Genomic DNA, 19,536 nt, shown 5'->3' with positions numbered 1-19,536 from the left:
TGTCAACTAAGAGGTCGAGATCTCAGAGATGGCTGGACCGATTTTGATCAAACTAGTCGCAAATAAAAGGTCTTCCCGTCACCCTGAACGCTATTGAATGGTTTTTTAGATCGGATGTTTACTTTTTGTGTTATACGAAGTTTTATGTCAAAATTTTCAGTTTTTTGACAGTATCTGTCACAATTGACCTTTTTTTGACAGTATCTGTCACAATTGACCTTGAAAACAGAATATGTTTTCAGACTTAGATTCCGCACGATAATAGCTATCCAATAAGCCATAGATTGTTAAAATCCGTCCATTTTTAACGGAGATATCGAAATTTTTGTGTAAACGACTTTTCCCCCTATTCCAGCAGCAGAAGTTTTGAGCGCTGTATGACAAAGAAATGTTTGGGAGCAACGGAAAACACGATTTTTTATACTGTTACATACAATTGTTTCTAAGTACCAAAAAGACAGTGTACAGCATCCTTTTTCATGACATTTAGCCTCGGACCGATTTGAGCACGGTTCGTTTTTGGCAACATAATCGTTCGAATATGACATATATAAACCAGATGATGGCAGAATTTTTTCAATTATATTGTTTTAAACTACTTACAGCAATAAATGCTGGAAGAACATAACATCCATATGCCATTCGAATCAGTTCGTCGAGATCAGCAAATGCGTGTGTGACAAATAATTTCACTCAATTTTCTCGGAAAATTTCTTTTCTACAAATTCAGATTCATACGAAAAGTCGTATGCTCCCAAACAAAGTTCCTGCATTATGTTTGGTTCCGTCCTCTGGTTCCGGAACTACAGGATGATATGTGAAACGAAATCAAAATTGTGTAACTCATTCTTCTCGTAGATGGCTGAACCGATCTAAGATTCAAATGAAATCTAAGAATCATCTAAGATTCAAATGAAAAGTTTCAAGATTCTATAAAACATTTTGCTCTTCAGTCAGATCTAACTTCCGGTTTCGGGGATACAGGGTGATTGGTATGAAAATGTCTATTCCACATAAATTAATCAGGTTTATCGGGTAAGCAGATTTGGATAGTCGATAAAAAAAAATTAACTTTTTTCAGTTTTAGTGGTATTCAGTTGTCGATTCAGAAGGCACCTAAAATTTAATTCGTGCTATGATTTCTCAAAGATGTCTTCACTGATTTTCAAATATTTTGAAACAAATGTAAACTATACAGCTACTCAGGTGAATTTGTCTGACTTCGGCTACACCGAATTTCGAATTCCAGTTCCAGTATCGAATCGTTTCTCAAAGCTCAATCGTTTTCTCAAAAAAAGCCTAATCAAATTTCAGAAACAAAAATTCAAACTTAACTTATATAAAAAATTAATTGATTTTATACATACATGCAAAAGTTAATTATTTTATCCAATTATGACTTCCGGTTCTCGAATTACATGATGATGAATTTTTAAAATTCAAACCGGTATAGAAGATGACAATCCCGAAAAGCTTCAAAGTTGGACTCAAAACTGTTGTAATTTATTCGTCATATGGCCATACGAATCGGTTTGGATTATGCTGGTTCCTGTATACCGGCTCTGGAAGTACCTTAAATTACCGTAAACTCTAAAGTTGAACTTACATATCATGGCATGTTTGATCGATTATCACACTTCTAGATTCAAATTCGATCCGATTTGCAGTTTCGACATCACAGAGTAATGAGTGATTAAAATCTCAAATTGTCGCTTAAAACGACGGTCATTAAAAAAATGTCATGAAAACTTTAACACCGAAGAATATTCATGCAAAAAACACATGCGGATTGATAAAAAAGGTGCTAGGTGGATTAAACACGTTTTTTATCTAAACGGAAGACGGTTCTGAGGTAGTCAGGCACACATTTTCAACTGAACATGGATAAAAGATGAACCGTTGTCGAAAAAATATCATTTGTTCTAGTGCGTTTGATGATTTTACTAACAGTGTGGTTAAAAACCTCAAAAGCTCAGGTCGCAGTTTCCATTCGCTTTTCGGATTTCGTGGCAAGAAGTCGCCTTCAACCGACAGCAGCAATAGATTAATAAATGCATTCGGTTTCTTGTTTCTGGATCTGGATTCGGGAAATGAATTTTGGATTGAATCTGGACTTAATTTCGGGTTTCTAAATTCAGTTTTAGAACTTCGTCCCTGTAGGCGGGAACTGGATACCGGAAGTAGATTCCGGAACAGAATTCAGTTTCGGAATTATAGTTCTAGAACTAAATTGCAGTTAAACTCTGAGTCTGTTATAAGTTCAGAATTTAGCTCTTGAACGCCGGTCCAATTCCTAATTCCTGAGTTTTTTAGATCGATCCTTCTTAGAATCATTAATATATTCCCAAAGAATTAGGCGGAATTTTACTTCACTCTACTACATACTTCTGACCTCTTTTTTATATCACAGGCCAATTGTATCATTGATCAATCCTGCGAATTCATGTTGTGAACGCTCTACCTTCGCACCAACCATATCAGTATCGTATCCACGGACAACTGGTCAGCCTGGAAATAAGCAAAGTCTCGGCATTACATTCCTTTTGTGGAATTTGGCCTTTCTGTTTAAACAGACTTCGCAGCCGATTCTTAGTGTATCATTAAATCATTGCATGACTAGTACTATGGATCCTACTGACACTAAGAATCCTTCCAGGTCGGGGCTCGAACATACGACAACTGGCATGGACCTGGAGCCAAATAGCCAGAAAATACACGACGGAAATCAGCGGTATCAATCGGAATAAGAACTCACCTCGTGGGGATAGCGTGATCGGTAAGTCGATGCTTTTCACGCAGCCCGCCTAGGTTCGATTTCCAACACCGCACATAGGGTCAGAAAGTTTTTCTAGGCCGAAGAGTCGAATGACCTTTAGGATAAAACCTCTATAAACGAAAAAAAAAATTAACTCGTTCTTTTCCATCGCGAACGTCTTCATAAAAGGTTCTCTGCAGTACCACCATTATTTTATCATAAACTAATCATAAAATCAACTAATTGATATTCGTGTTATATACTGTTATATAACTTAACGAAGAAAAGATATTTAAAGAGCCGAGATACTGGCAACACTGTATAAAACAGTGAAACTAAAATAAAGATCACTCGAGAGTAGCGAGTCAGTTGCTTACAGACTATCCAAGTGTTTAAATCAGAACGTATCACATTTCTTTAAAAGTTGAACTGTTTCCGCGAGTGTCCTCCACTTTGAGATAATTATTCTCTTGCCGTTTCGTTGGTTATTCCCTATAGGTGAGTAAACGAGTACAAAACAGTGGCGACGAGGAAAATTAGCAGAAAAAGTGACATTTTTTTGCGGCGTGCTTTGGCGCGTTTGTATAGATTTTTTTGTTTCTCTAGGCAAGCTATCGGCAAATAGCGTTGGTCGAAACCGACGCTACTAACACACGCAAAGTTTTTTCTTGTTGAGTGGTAAGTGGTGATAGGGTAAAAGTACATTATAGTGGCGTTATTTTCTTTTACAAAAAATTGACGCGCATATTTTTTGGCATTGTGTTTTTGATAAGAATGGCGTATTGTTTAAAACAATAAACTATTTTGTGAGACAATAGATCCTTTGTTTAATTAAAACAATTAAACACATGTTTTATCAAAAGTACTAATTCTTTTCTTTTTAACCCTATAGACGTGATAAAAGTATTAAAACTGATACATCCGGCGAATCCTGAGAAGTGCCGACTAAGGTCGAAGAAAAATTAAACAATTCCGACAGAGGTCGAGGATAAGCTACGACAATCTGACGACGGCCAAGACGGTGTTCCGGCTAATTGTATTTTCGGAAATAAATATTTGCGGGTGAGCCCAGTTATTTTCAATCGGTGAGTCGTTTTTATTCTTTTTTAAATTGAAAATCGTTTAACCATATTAGTACAAAACAGTTAATATAGTGCCATTTTCTTTTCTTTTTCCTTTTTAACAATTTCAAAGATGGCTAATATGGTTACGACAATTGAGCCGTACCGTAAGGGTACATCCTTCTCCGATTGGGAGGAGAGGCTCGGTTATTATTTTATCATGAATAATGTTACAGACGAATCCAAAAAGGCCCATTTTGTGACACTGGGTGGTCCCATAATTTTTTCAGAACTCAAATTATTATTTCCAAATGGCAAATTGGTGGAAGCACCATATAATGAAATTGTGGCCAAGTTAAAATTGCGTTTCGATAAAGTAGAATCAGATTTGATTCAGCGTTTCAAATTTCATCAGCGAGTACAACAGCTAGATGAAACGGTGGAAGATTTTATATTGGCGATAAAACTCCAAGCAGAATTCTGCACTTTTGGAGACCACAAACATACTGCTATTCGAGACAGGGTGGTTGCTGGTTTGAGAGACAAAGCTCTCCAGCAAAGACTCCTTAATGAGGATAATCTCACACTCGAATCAGCGGAAAAAATCATAGCAACGTGGGTGATCGCGGGCTCGAACGCTAGAGTTCTTGATGCTGCTAATGGAAATATGCTAAACAGAGCAACTATAGTGGATAATCCCACTAACAGTCCGGCTATAAATGTCTTACATCGATTTGCAAATGCAACAAGACTTCAAAAAAATCAAGATCCAAGGGAAGGTAGCTCAAGGGGGCCGGTAAAAAGCCGTTTAGGGTATATGGACCGAAAAGTGCACTTCAACAATTATAACCAAAATGGTTTGAATAAAAATTTTAAAAAATTTGAACGATTCCGACCTGATTTTTCAAACATGATTTGCACATTTTGTAAGAAAAAAGGGCATATTAAAAGTAAATGTTTTGCCTTGAGGAATCTTAGAAAAGATACAGTAAATGTTGTAAACACATTTAGCCCTGGACCTAGTGCGGACAGACATTTAAGCGACCTACTGAACAGAATGACGACGGATTTGAGGAATGCATCCGACAGCGAGGAGGACAAAGGTACAGATGTTTTGAATTGCATGCATGTTTCTTCTATTTCAGGTGTAAATAATCCTTGTGTAATTAAATGTAAAATTGAAAACAAATTGATAAATATGGAAATAGATTGTGGGGCATCAGTGTCAGTCATGAGTAAATTACAGTATGAGTCTAATTTTATGAACAATTTGAGTAAATGCAGTAAACAATTAATGGTAGTTAATGGGTCAAAGTTGAAAATAGTGGGAGAAACTAATGTTTCGATTGAGCTAAATGGTTTTAAAAGTATTTTGAAATTATTTGTGATAGACTGCAATAACGTTTTTGTTCCCCTAATGGGTAGACCGTGGTTGGACGTATTTTTCCCGAAATGGAGAGATTTATTTTCAGGAAACCATACAATTAATAGGGTAAATGATCAGAGTACGAATAATCTTGTGGAAGAAATTAAACAGAAATTTTCAAGTGTTTTTTTAAAGGATTTTTCTTCACCAATTAAAGGTTTTGAAGCAAATTTGGTGTTGAAAAATAGTATACCAATTTTCAAAAAAGCTTACGACGTACCTTTCCGTCTAAAAGATAAGGTATTAAAATATTTAGAAAAAATGGAAAAAGAGAAAGTCATTACACCAATTCAAACCAGTGAATGGGCTTCACCGGTGATTATAGTTATGAAAAAGAATAATGAAATCAGAATGGTTATCGATTGCAAAGTTTCAATCAATAAACATATAATTGCTAATACATATCCTTTACCAATAACACAAGATTTATTTGCAAATTTATCGGGCAGCAAAATATTTTGTTTGCTAGACTTAGAGGGGGCGTATACACAGTTAAAACTATCGGAAAGATCAAAACAATTTATGGTAATTAATACAATTAAAGGTTTATACACATATAACAGGCTTCCACAAGGTGCATCGTCCAGTGCGTCAATATTCCAGCAGGTCATGGACCAAGTTTTAGAGGGAATTGAGAGAGTTTCGTGTTATTTAGATGATGTGCTTATTTCAGGAAAAGATTTAGATGATTGTGCTCAAAAACTTAATAAAGTTTTACAGCGATTGCTGGAAGCCAACATCAAAGTAAATTGGGACAAGTGTAAATTCTTCGTTGAAGAGTTAAAATATTTGGGTCTTATTATAAATGAGAAAGGATTATTTCCTTGTTCCGATAAAATTTCTACGATTAAAAATGCGAAAGAGCCTAAAAACACTACAGAACTAAAATCTTTTCTAGGACTAATAAATTATTATCATCGCTTTATACCACATTTATCAGAAAAACTGTATTGTCTTTATAATTTATTGAAAAATAATACCAAATATGTTTGGGACGAAAATTGTAACAAAACCTTTGAAGAAAGCAAATCTTTACTATTGTCAACTAATTTTTTGGAATTTTATGACCCAGAAAAACCCATTGTGATAATTTCTGACGCATCCGGCTATGGCCTGGGAGGAGTTTTAGCTCATATAATAGAAGGAATTGAAAAGCCAGTTTGTTTTACATCATGTTCGCTGAATTCAGCACAGAAATCATACCCAATTTTGCATTTAGAGGCATTGGCCCTAGTTACAACGATAAAAAAGTTTCACAAATATTTATTTGGGAAGAAATTTCAGATTTATACAGATCACAAACCACTAGTTGGTATTTTTGGCAAAACTGGGAAAAATTCAATTTATGTGACGAGATTGCAAAGGTACATTTTAGAACTGTCAATATACGATTTCGATATTCAATATAGACCGTCTCATAAAATGGGTAATGCAGATTTCTGCTCTCGTTTTCCTTTAGAAACGCCAGTGCCAGAAAGATATGATGGAGATGAATTTATTAGAAGCATAAACTTTAGCAAAGATATGCCATTAAATTTCGAATTTATTGCCAATGAAACTAAAGAAGATAGGTTTATACAAAATATTTTAAAATTTATGAGCAATGGATGGCCAAGGAAAATGGATAGAAGTTTTACGAATGTTTACGCGAATCAACATGATCTTGAATCGGTTGAAGGGTGTTTAATGTACCAAGATAGGGTGGTGATTCCACTGAAATTGCAGAACGCAATTCTGAAACTTCTGCATGGCAATCATATAGGCATCGTAAAGATGAAACAGCTCGCTAGACGGACAGTTTACTGGTTTGGCATTAATAATGATATAGAAAAATTTGTTGGCAAATGCTTCAGTTGTAATAGTATGGCAGTGGCTAAGAAACCTAAAACTGAATCCAACTGGATTCCAACGACAAAACCTTTTAGTCGTATTCACGTGGATTTTTTTCATTTCTCCCATCATACTTTTCTGTTATTGGTAGACAGTTATTCAAAATGGTTAGAGATTAATTGGATGAAGAGAGGAACAGACTGTAGTAACGTTTTAAAATGCATAGTGGGCTATTTTGCTCGATTCGGACTACCGGACGTCTTAGTTTCTGACGGCGGTCCACCATTTAACTCTCATGCTTTTATAAGTTTTTTAGAGAGACAGGGAATTAAAGTCCTCAAAAGCCCGCCTTACAATCCTTCAAGTAATGGTCAAGCGGAGCGATTGGTAAGAACAACCAAAGAGGTATTAAAGAAATTTTTATTAGAACCGGAAGTGTCTGAGTTGAATTTGGAGGATCAGATAAATTTGTTTCTGTTTAATTATCGAAATAATTGTTTAACAAGTGATGGACACTTTCCATCAGAGAAAATATTCTCATATAAACCAAAGACTTTAATAGATTTAGTAAACCCTAAATTGGGTTATAAAAGACATTTGCTTTTTTCGCAAACAAAAGATGATGAAAATATAGAAAATGATAGGATTACGTTTCGCAAGGAACAGAATGATCCATTAAATGAACTGATTGAAGGGGATGAAATATGGTATAAAAACCATAACCAAAATAATAAAGCAAGATGGTTAAAGGCAACCTTTTTAAAACGAGTTTCAAAACACATATTTCAGATTACCATTGGAAACGTCCGGGCAGAGGCCCATCGGGACCAAATAAGGGTGTCTAAGGACCAATCGGAGTTATGTAGACCGAATCTTCTCGTTACGGCTTCATCTGAGAAGCGATCGAGAAACATGGAAGAGGAAGACGAAGAGTTTTATGGATTTCCCGAAATCGGCGAAGCACAGTCTAGGAAATCATCGAGAAAGCGCAATTTGGAAGAGACCTCAATGGGTCAATCGAACGATTTTCCTAGGCGTTCGAAGCGGAAGAAAACGGCAAAGGCTGGAAATGATTTCATTTATTATTGAATTTTTCAAACATTTGAATTCGAATAAATTAAGTAAATAATATTGTAAAATAGTTAAATTACATACTAAGCTAATGTAAATCAAAATTTGTTAATGAACTTTTTTAAAAGGATAAGAGTTGTTATATACTGTTATATAACTTAACGAAGAAAAGATATTTAAAGAGCCGAGATACTGGCAACACTGTATAAAACAGTGAAACTAAAATAAAGATCACTCGAGAGTAGCGAGTCAGTTGCTTACAGACTATCCAAGTGTTTAAATCAGAACGTATCACATTTCTTTAAAAGTTGAACTGTTTCCGCGAGTGTCCTCCACTTTGAGATAATTATTCTCTTGCCGTTTCGTTGGTTATTCCCTATAGGTGAGTAAACGAGTACAAAACAATTCGGAAGTATGGAAAAAGCGTGAAAGTTATATTCGTATTCACGACAACCAGTTATATTTTTGACATTACATATCCGTACTTTTTTTGTCCAAAATGGAAGCATTGGACATGCCTGACAAGACGGTGCCACATCCCACACGGTACGCGAAACATTGACCAAATTGAGAGCCGCCTTCGGTGGACAGTTTATCTCACGTTTTGGGCCCGTCAATTGGCCGCCTAGATCGTGTGATTTATCGCTTTTGGACTATTTCTTGTAGGGTCATGTCTACAACGATTGACACCAGACGCACTGGAAACCAAATTTGAAACAATTATATTGATCGTTCTATCAATTCTAATATATCGATATAAGATGTCGATAATTTTGTGTAAGCGACTTTTCCCCCTATTCCAGTGCACAGTGATCGCAATTACGCCAAAACGTGTTTTTTGTGTGCGCTTCAGAGGTTGATTTTGGAGGCTAAAACCCTTCAGAACAATTTTTGATTGGAATTGTCCCCTTCTCTTGATATAATCAAAATTGTCAGTAATCCACCTAGAAGTGAGGTTAAAGTTATAATTTTCCTTTATTGCTTCGGAGAACTTGTAGACCATATTATTACATAAAAACATGCCCAGCACATAAACTTTTTAAAATGGATTGGTGTCGAGATATGAAGGTTTGTTTATCAGAGGCTTCAAAATGTAGTTTTACCACTTTCACTTTTTTACCTGTGTATCTGTCTTCATTTGTCTGAAAAATAAAGATGCGCGAATCTTAGAGAAGGCTAGACTGATTTTGACCAAACTAGTTGCAAATGAAAGATCTTCCAGGATACATAAACTTTGCAGTTTTTCGACAATATCTGTCGACAATTGAGTTTGAAAACTAAAAATTTTTTCCAAATTTAGATACCTTATCGCAATACAAATCAAACGAGTCGAAGATTGTAAGAACCCGTCAACTATTCAAGGAGATATCGATATTTTTGTGTAGTCGATTTTTTCGTCATATCCCAATAGTTGAGGTTTTGAACGAAGGACGATGAAATGAGGCTTGGAACCAAAATTAGACAGAATGTTCCATACAATCATTTCTCAATGATTGCAAGATTGAAAAGCATAGTATTTTGGCTCGATTTGTTTCTAACACTGCTTCGTTTTGGCAACATAATTGTCAATTGTTCGACTCTGACGTGTTAAACCTTATATTGGAAATTTCGCATTATCATTAAATTCAAAGTGATAATCCTTACATATGATGCAAAAAATATGTGCATCTTAAAAAAAATGTGTCATCTCACTGCTAGGTGGATTAAGAACGTTTTTTTTAAACCAAATCCTATACTTCTTAAAAAATTGCCTTATATTTATATTTGACCACTATCTCCGGAACCGGGAGTTCAATATCGGTCTAACGAAACTCGGTTCGTTTCGCCATCAACTAATATGAACTATGACTTGATACAGTTTTGAGCAACATTTAGATCTATTTTAACGTTTTCTGCATCGTTTCTCCCAATGGCGGTTTGAAATTGTAATTCCGGAACCAAAAATCGGATCCAACAAATTTTCAGAAAATTTTTGAAGGGGGCAATCAATTTGAATCTAAGTCAGTAAAAATCGGTTAAGTGAATGCACTATGCTATAGAAGTGAGCTCAATTTTAGAGCTTTTAATTATTATTTCCGGTGCTTGTTGAAATCATCGCTTGAGCCATCTTTGAGAATTGCTGAAAAAAACCTTCTTTAATCCACCTAGTGTTGTAATGATGCCTTTCTCATATTACTTATATTTCCAAAAGTATCACTAGGTGATTCTGTGAATAATTTGTTTTTCAATTTTGAATCAAGAGGACATTTTTTTGGATATAAACTCACATAACCTTTTCAATTTGTAAACAGTTATGTCAAGTTAATAAGAGTTTTTCTTTATTTTGCATCGTCGCACTTATTGATTAAACACACTTTACCCTACAGATCTGGAACCGGAAGTCGGACCAGGATGAAACTAAACAGCAACCTATGAGACTATATGAACTTTTATTTGAGCCTAAGTTTGTGGAAATCGATCAAATCGTCTCTGAGAAAATTGAGTGAGCGAGTTTTTGAGTTTTTGACCACAATTTCCGGTACTTCTGGAACCGGGAACTTGGAACCAGTACAGCTGGAGTCGCTTCGTTTAGTAAGTAACTAATATAGCCTACAAATTGAAGCAATTTTAACCCAAATCTAAAAGAAAGTGTGCAATTTTAAATTTATTTTCACCTATGAAAGCAGTATGAAATTCAACCTATGGGACTCCAAGATTTTATATTTTATGAGTGACATTATTTGACACATACTCACACACAGGCACATATATTGCTCAGATCGATGAACTGTGTCGAATGGTATAGAACACTTAGGCATCTGGGCCAATTTTCACTAGTCAATTTTACAAGTGCTTGCATAAACTTTCTATATAAGAAGGGCAATAAGTGTACTTTTATACATTTAGGGGTTTTTTGGTTTGTACGTAAAGTACATATTTAGTTTCGATATCTTCGCGTTTCGCCTTCGGTTCATCAGTGCTTAAAGCAGTTCAAACTGAACCGCCATCTCCGCCTAACAGTTCAATTTGAACCGCTAAGCAGACCCAAAGTCCACACTATTTATATGACCCATTTATAGAAAAGCATCGTTATCATGATTTTGTGATAATACTAACAAGTAGGCAAAAATTGAATATTAGATTAGGATTAGAAATTTACATATTTTTCACCTTTAAAATATATATTTGAATGTGGAAACCCTGCATACTATTGGAAATTGAACAAAGCACGCTGTAAACGGAACAAAGCCGCTCATACCGTCGCGTACCAGTTTTGCATCGTCATTTTGAATGACGATTTGCATATTTTGACACTCATCGCCCCATAATTTCGGAACCGGAAGTTGGATCAGGATAAAATTGCACAGTATATTTGAAGACAACGAGAGCTTTAATTTGAAATTCAGAAGCTTTGTATGGGGCCGTGAGACTTTTTTTTTAATGTAAGTTTGTGAAAATCAGTTCAGCCATCTCCAAGAAAATTAAAGAGCTGTGCTCCGGGCCTTGGTTCAAAAGTCGGTTTTTTACAGTGATTAAGTAGCATTTCTTTAGGAGAAAGGTAAAAAATAAAAATAATAACACATTTCTTATAATAACGATGTTTACTTTCGATTCTGGTGATGTCATATGAAAAAAAATCAAAGGATTCCGTCTCATTTCTGGAGGCATCTAATGAGTCATTGTCGTTCCGTTAAATAAATGACGCCTCAACCTTTCAATTTTATCTTATTTCGCATTCTGCTTTGTAAACGATTGGAATGGTGATGTTCAAAAACATTACTTATCATGGTGTAGAAATATTCAATTCAATTGAAAATAGTCAAAATTCCAAAGTAACATTTTAATTTCTTGATGGCACTAATGACAAAACATAAATCAAAATACAGCACGGCAACGGTAATTTATTTTAATGCCCCAATTCTAGAGATAAACTGTTCGAGTCAACTATATTGTGATATTCTGATTTCCGACTAGAATTTCACGCCAACAACAGATCAAATAAGGAAACAGCCACTCTACGAGCAATCCGTTTACCTTGACTCGACCAAACAGCACAGTATTCAGTTGATACGGAATACCATATCAATGCCAAATATTTCCTGCTCTTTTTTTTTGTGTACTGCGAACTTCACGAACGGAACGAAAAACCACACCCGCTAACCCTCTAGGATTCAATGGTGTTTTGAAGTCTGGAATTAATTTATGATTGTTTTCTTTTTCCACTTGGTGCCATCTATTCGCTGGGTTGACTGAATAGAACAGATTTCATGGGCATGTTTGGGATAGAAAGGGTTAACTACGACATGGATTGATGTTCTTTGTGACAGCTAGACGGTGCGTGGCATCTGCGTCTTAGACATTTATTTGTTTGCCCAACGTCTATTCGAGTAAATCAATTCAAGGACTGAGAAAGCACACACGAACGTGAACTGAGACCGTTCAATAACGGATTTCAGTTACTAGTGAAACATCCTCTGCTTCCGAACCCATTAATTGATTTCTTCTTCTAGGGTTGCTTATTGGATGTTAGTTTTCCTTCGTCCACGGGAGGCAACATAGATTTCTTTGAAGTCTCCACGGAATTACCTGAAACTGTAATCATGAAAGTGAAATGCTGCTGTATGAACAGATATTACTTCCACTTGTATCTTCCATTTCCACAGTGCATTGAACCTGGGGCGAAGAATGGTTTACTTTGTGTACTGGTACTAGTAACTGTCACTACATCGCCACATTGCGTCGTGGGGGCCCTGCTTGCAGGTAAAGACGATCAAAACAACGCTGGTACTAGCCAGAACTTACCGGTTTGATTAACGGTCCTGCGCTGATGCTTTAGGCAGTGATAGACAAACCGTTAACAGTGTCTATCAGAACAAGCGGTTTATTTTTGAATTAATCTGTTCAGTACACCATAATGAAAATGAACGTAATATTGAATGTCATTTCTGTTTGGACAAAATATTTTTGTTTTGTAAACATATTAATCTATCCAAGGAAATTGAGTCAATTAATCTTCCAGCACTGCAGGAAAGCACTTCAAATTCTGTGAAATTCAATGAGTCATTAAAAACTGGACCAATAGAGCTAACTGTTCTAGGGTGATTGAACTTATATTGATCGTCGCTACGTTGGCTGGAGTGGTGAAATGAAAATTTGGCTGCTCGATTCGTTTCACCTAAAACGCCGAAGCCCAGATAATGATGCCGATTTATGCGCCGTTTTATCGATTGAAACCCAACGCATTAGGTAAATAGCGTGGTATTCGGTCTAATAGGATGTAAATGGATTCAAACACCCTATGCTCATTCGGAATATGCCGACAGGTACCAGTATAAGCAGGTGATGAGGCATTACCAGCGACGACATGCAGATATGATTGTGACTTTTGTCAATCACTTTCCGGTTGATGTTGTGATTGATGTCATCGTCGTCTATCGGGTTATTGCCACTTTCATCCAAACAGGTTATCAAACGATCATCGATAAACAAGGGCTAAGTAAGTCACATGATGTGAAATTTTCTTGGTTTTTGTGCCGCCTTCAAAGTAATTTCCATGCAATGGCAGTTCATCCGAATGTGATGAAATAAAAGGAGTCACTCTATGGAACGAAATTCACAAACCCAGAAAAAAACGGAAATATTATTTTTGATTTAAGTTTAAAAACAAAAAACATTAAAATGAATGGAGGACTTATTGGGCATCTTCAGAGGCTGATTGTAAAACAAGTTATCTTCTAATACGCACGATGTCGTCCGAAGTTAAACTTTCATACACACAAATAGTATATTGATCAGAAGCCTTGAAACCTTTATGAATTTTCAAAAAATTATAAAAAAACTACTCAAGCATTTTTTATACTTTTCAGAGGTTTATGCACTTTTGTGTTTAACATCTTTCAAAGTAGAAAAATGGATTCGTGTCGATTTTATCGCGTGAGCTGAATCTTGCAACGTGATTTCGAAAAATACGTTACAAAGTTAAGGCGCATCAAAGGGATGGCTGACCGCAGGTCGTCAAAAGGTGAGATGAACAAATGCCCACAAGTTCCTATCTCATGCCTCCCCCGCGTGTCTATGATGGCATTTGGTCAAAGGAATGGCGTCATCTGGGTGTTATCGCCTTATATGTTAGTAGCAGAATGAGAGGGTGCGAAATGACTTATACGTTACTGCCTATTGTATTGTATTGAATTACATCACAGTATATTATGTTTTATCAAGTTTTATTTTATTATATGTGATATTTTAATGTATTATATTATATTTATTGTCTTCGACTCATCCGTGCAAAAGCAGTTAACGTTGAATTACTAACGCCTCCTAATGGATCAATATAAATTGCAAAACAGACGTAAAGTTAATGCTATTATAAAAAGCACGCTTTGTTCCGAAGTACCCTTTGTGTACTGGAGTGCTGAAAGAGCGGCACTAAAGACTTGGTGCTTCGGTGCAGAGTGTTTTGCAACATAAACTGCTAATGCACTCATGAGTCGAAGATGAAAAGTAAAAAGAAGAAAATAGTAATGTGCACACAATACAACTCTTCATTCATTTTACCCTTTACTATTTATCATTTATTCTCTTCACTCTTTAGTATCTTTACTGTTTGCACTCTTCACTCTTTACTATCTTTATTCCTTATTCTCTTCACTCTTTAACCTTTACTCTCTCTACTTTATAACCACTTTACTCTTTACTCTTTTTATTTTTTGCTCTCATTTCTTTCTACTTTTTACTCTCTTCACTTCTTATTTCTTTCACTGAGAGTTGGCATCACTGGGAGTCCGATGCGGTGTCCTGGTGCTGCTCTCAAAATAGTATAATTTTCATGTGTTGTTTGATACGTATGGTTAAAAATTAGATTAAAATAGTTATTTTGAGTGATAGTGCAGGTGTAGCAAGTGTGTTTCTAGTAGTGAGAGTACTATTTATTGAATAATATTGATCCGCGAAAATAAAGATGCTCAAGCGGCGGAAACTGAGAATTTACCGCCTCAAAATTCAACGATGTTAACCTGTTAACCGATCGAAGCGCCGTCTGCATGTCATTATCGGTGTTGTCGGATTTCTATGGAATGTGTGAAAGTTTACAAGTCGATCATGTCATTCAGACTGAAGGTCTAGGGTTGGTCTGCAGCGGACACATTCACCAGTGTTTTTAGTTTATTCGTTCAGTAGTCGTGTTGCATCTCGCGTTGCTGACAGCAGAGCGAGCAGAAGAAAAGGGATACTGGTGAGATCGTTCCTTGGAGATATTTTAAATTTTTCTTACTTCTTATATTTCTCCTAAGTATCGAAAATCAGGTTTTGTTGAGATCATATTATTTACCAAAACATATCCGGATCTCTTTCCCTCCCTACTAACATATCTTAACCTGTCCCGTGATGCTCGTGGAGATACAGTGGTACCCGCGGTCTCTAGAAACAACGAGTATCGAACTAACATTCCTTCGTTTCTCTCAGTAGCACAGCCTTTGGTCGTAGCCAGCGTCGTTATTGATTATTTGATAAAAAGTTAAGAGCTTCTCCAAAGCTTCACTTTCTTGGTTCATTGTACATTTCAACTCATTCGGTTAATCACGAAGTGCAACTACGGGCGATCTACTTCAGCTCAGCTCAACTCTTCACTCCTTATTCCTTTCACTCTTTACTCTCCTCACACTTAAATCTCATTACTTTTTATCTTAATCTTTACTGGTTTTACTTTTCAATCTCTTTACTATTCACACTTTCAACTCTCTTCACACTCTTTTCTCTTTACTACCGTTACACTCTTCACGCTTTACTCTTTACTCTTTACCCCTTATTCTTGACTATCTACTCTTTACCCTTTACCCTTTACTCTTTACTCTTTACTCTTGACTCTTGACTCTTGACTCTTGACTCTTGACTCTTGACTCTTGACTCTTGACTCTTGACTCTTGACTCTTGACTCTTGACTCTTGACTCTTGACTCTTGACTCTTGACTCTTGACTCTTGACTCTTGACTCTTGACTCTTGACTCTTGACTCTTGACTCTTGACTCTTGACTCTTGACTCTTGACTCTTGACTCTTGACTCTTGACTCTTGACTCTTGACTCTTGACTCTTGACTCTTGACTCCTTACTCTTTACTCTTTATTCTTTACTCTTTACTCTTTACTCTTTACTCTTTACTCTTTACTCTTCACTCTTTACTCTTTACTCTTTACTCTTTACTCTTTACTCTTTACTCTTTACTCTTTACTCTTTACTCTTTACTCTTTACTCTTTACTCTTTACTCTTTACTCTTTACTCTTTACTCTTTACTCTTTACTCTTTACTCTTTACTCTTTACTCTTTACTCTTTACTCTTTACTCTTTACTCTTTACTCTTTACTCTTTACTCTTTACTCTTTACTCTTTACTCTTTACTCTTTACTCTTTACTCTTTACTCTTTACTCTTTACTCTTTACTCTTTACTCTTTACTCTTTACTCTTTACTCTTTACTCTTTACTCTTTACTCTTTACTCTTTACTCTTTACTCTTTACTCTTTACTCTTTACTCTTTACTCTTTACTCTTTACTCTTTACTCTTTACTCTTTACTCTTTACTCTTTACTCTTTACTCTTTACTCTTTACTCTTTACTCTTTACTCTTTACTCTTTACTCTTTACTCTTTACTCTTTACTCTTTACTCTTTACTCTTTACTCTTTACTCTTTACTCTTTACTCTTTACTCTTTACTCTTTACTCTTTACTCTTTACTCTTTACTCTTTACTCTTTACTCTTTACTCTTTACTCTTTACTCTTTACTCTTTACTCTTTACTCTTTACTCTTTACTCTGTACTTTTTACTCTTTACTCTTTACTATTTACTTTCTCCTTCGGCGAAAGATCATTTGGTTAAATTCGAGATGAAATAAATTTACAATAATCTTTACTCTTCACTCACTTTACCCTTTACTCTCTTCATTCTGTTCACTCTTTATCCTTTATTCTCTTTACTTTTTACCCACTTTACTCTTTACTCTCTTTATTTTTTATTCTCATTACTTTTTACTCTTCTCACTTTTTACTCTTTCACTCTTCACTTCTCATTGTATACGAACAAAACAATCCGTATTTCCTCCGTGTTTTCGAACGGGGGAATATGATCTAGATGGTTTTATTAGTATACAACGTGCATTATCAGTAGAGTTTGTTTCGGTTCAGTTTGATATTCTGACAACAAGCGCGAACAATGTGAAATACCTGCTTTTAATTAGGAGAAGAAAAATTTGAACAAAATGCATCGATTTTTATCAGAGAATTTAATCTACTGCATTAAATGATTGGAGTCTATCGACGACCGGCGATAGACTAAACAAGATCTTACATGGCAATAAATTAAATTGGCCAACGAACAACACGCAACTTTCAAATAACCACCCGAAAGTAGATGGCCCATTTGCTCTTCTACATTACATTGATAATTACAGTTTTGCGTTTTGACTTTTGCCTTTATTTCTCTGCTCGAAACGAGAATTGCATATGATTAAAAATAGATCAAAGAGAAGCAGAAAAATTTCCATTAGCAATTTGAAGCTTGATTACACTATTGAGTATGGAGTGAATTGGTATTTTGACAAAAAAAGAAAAGAAAAGCCTACTCAAGTTCAACAAACCAACAACCCTGATAACTGAGAGCCGGCGATAAGCAGTCTGCTTGGGACCGCTTTTTTCCGCTTCCGTCAGACACTTACCGGTTCACTGCCACACTGATGAATCACTAAGTACAAGTAATACGATTGGCATTATCAGAAAACGTTGTGTTAACAATATTGGACGAAACGAAGGCACTGGGCGATGTAATCGAAATCTTTTTTCTGTTTTTTTTTCGGTTGTTGATTCTACCAGTAATTAATTGAGAATTGAATTGATTTATGTTTGAAAATTAGCAACATAAAAATAGCATATTATCAGCCCGCCGATGTTTTCTTTTTATCAATCTTTTGGTGGATTTCAAAGCACGTGAATGGAACAGATCATAGGCGTAGGCGCCGACTCCTGAATCAAGGTGCCGCCGCATAGAAAATTTTTGAATCTTCCGATTCTGGAATTACAAGGTGATAAATGATAAGAAAAATATCAATTCGAAGATTTTTTTTCAAAATAAATGAAGATGAAAAGGGAAGTTCAATTCTTGAATTTAACCATAAATTATGATAATTTATTGGTCTCTTTAATTGATAACCACTCAAACTCACTTTGGCTACAACGGGGTTGCGGTTTGGGTTAGGGGAAGCAACGAAAATATCGATACGCCATAAAGACTGTTCCGGAAAGTAGGGACGCACTTTGATTTCGCTGTAAATAATTCACAAGCAGTGCGGTAAAATTTCATTTTCAATCGAATAATATAAGATGAAAATGAAATTTATGGTCGCTGACCGTCAGCGTATCCCTACTAATTCATTTGACTTTTGCTGCCATTTTCAAGTGAAGCTGCCAGAATTCATCGTCAGTTGAATAGTCGTACCTAGTCATTTGAAGTTTCGCTTGCTCAGTTCCAAGTGCCAAGTAGTATAGCTGCTTCATTGTCTTCGCTCTTGGTAGTAAGCAGATTCGAACGAATAGAATTTTAAATGGAGTAAAGTATTAAAAATGAAAACTGAAGGAGGAAACAATTAATTTATGTGTATTCTGTGATTGATATTTCAGCTATCTGGTTTGTCTTTCATCTATTATCTTGAACCAATTCGAATGTTTACATGAACCTCATTTGAAGGCCGCTCTCACACTATTGAAAGAGATATTTTGTTACTTCAAGAGATCAACTGACGGTGGTTAAACTGAGCCTCGATTGAAAAGAAACGAGTGATGAACTGAATGCTGCTCGTTCGGGCCGTCAGCAAACATTGTGTGTGTCAGAGATTGAAGTTTACTGCAGTGGAGAGATCGTCAATGTGTTTCACATTCAGTTTCAATTGAATTGAATGAAATTTTACTGCACTGTTCACAAGTGATATTCAAATTTTATTCGATATACTGATAATATTAGACTACAACAACAGAATATTATTATCAACATTTGCTACTTAGCTGGCGCACCTTCTTGCGAACGTTCCTCATTAAATTCCGTACAGACTTCTTGGCGACAAGTTTTGACACTTTTTTCCAATCTTTTTCGAACTGTTGAATGGTTTCGGCTGCCGAGACATGTTTCCTAAGATGTGCCTTCGTTAATGCCCAAAATTCCTCAATTGGTCGAAGTTGTGGGCAATTTGGTGGATTCATGTCTTTTGGTACGAAAGTGACATTTTTGGTAGTATACCATTCTACCGTTGATTTCGAATAGTGGCAAGAAGCAAGATCTGGCCAGAAGACAACAGGCTTCGAATCATGGGTAGAAGTCGTTTTTTGTAAACATTCCTTGCAGGGTTGTTACGAAAAATTTCTAAATCAAA

General features: G+C 35.8%; 2 protein-coding genes across 7 annotated transcripts in view; one reads left to right on the top strand and one right to left on the bottom strand.

Annotated features, from left to right (window-relative positions):
- The window catches only part of LOC131438450 (rho-related BTB domain-containing protein 1), a 120,421-nt gene that overhangs the window by 88,160 nt on the left and 12,725 nt on the right, over positions 1-19,536 (bottom strand). The window lies entirely within an intron of this gene.
- LOC131438449 (uncharacterized protein K02A2.6-like) lies at positions 3,672-8,410 on the top strand. 2 transcript variants are annotated; one of them, XM_058608473.1, is made up of 2 exons: positions 3,672-3,840; positions 3,950-8,410. In XM_058608473.1, the coding sequence occupies exon 2, from the start codon at positions 3,950-3,952 to the stop codon at positions 8,159-8,161; it is 4,212 nt and encodes a 1,403-aa protein (XP_058464456.1). In that variant the 5' UTR covers positions 3,672-3,840; the 3' UTR covers positions 8,162-8,410. The 2 variants fall into 2 exon arrangements, with proteins under 2 accessions (XP_058464456.1, XP_058464457.1); XM_058608474.1 differs by having other exon boundaries at positions 3,672-4,919; positions 7,862-8,410.

The sequence above is a fragment of the Malaya genurostris genome, chromosome 3 (assembly GCF_030247185.1).
Source record: "Malaya genurostris strain Urasoe2022 chromosome 3, Malgen_1.1, whole genome shotgun sequence".
NCBI classification, from domain to species: Eukaryota; Metazoa; Arthropoda; class Insecta; order Diptera; family Culicidae; genus Malaya; species Malaya genurostris.
The sequence above is the reverse complement of the archived record's forward strand: the minus strand, read 5'-3'. Positions and strand labels throughout refer to the sequence as shown.

What these genes read in the sequence shown, in the direction of transcription:
- LOC131438449 (XM_058608473.1), top strand. Translation starts at nt 3,950, where the DNA reads ATGGCTAATATGGTTACGACAATTGAGCCGTACCGTAAGGGTACATCC.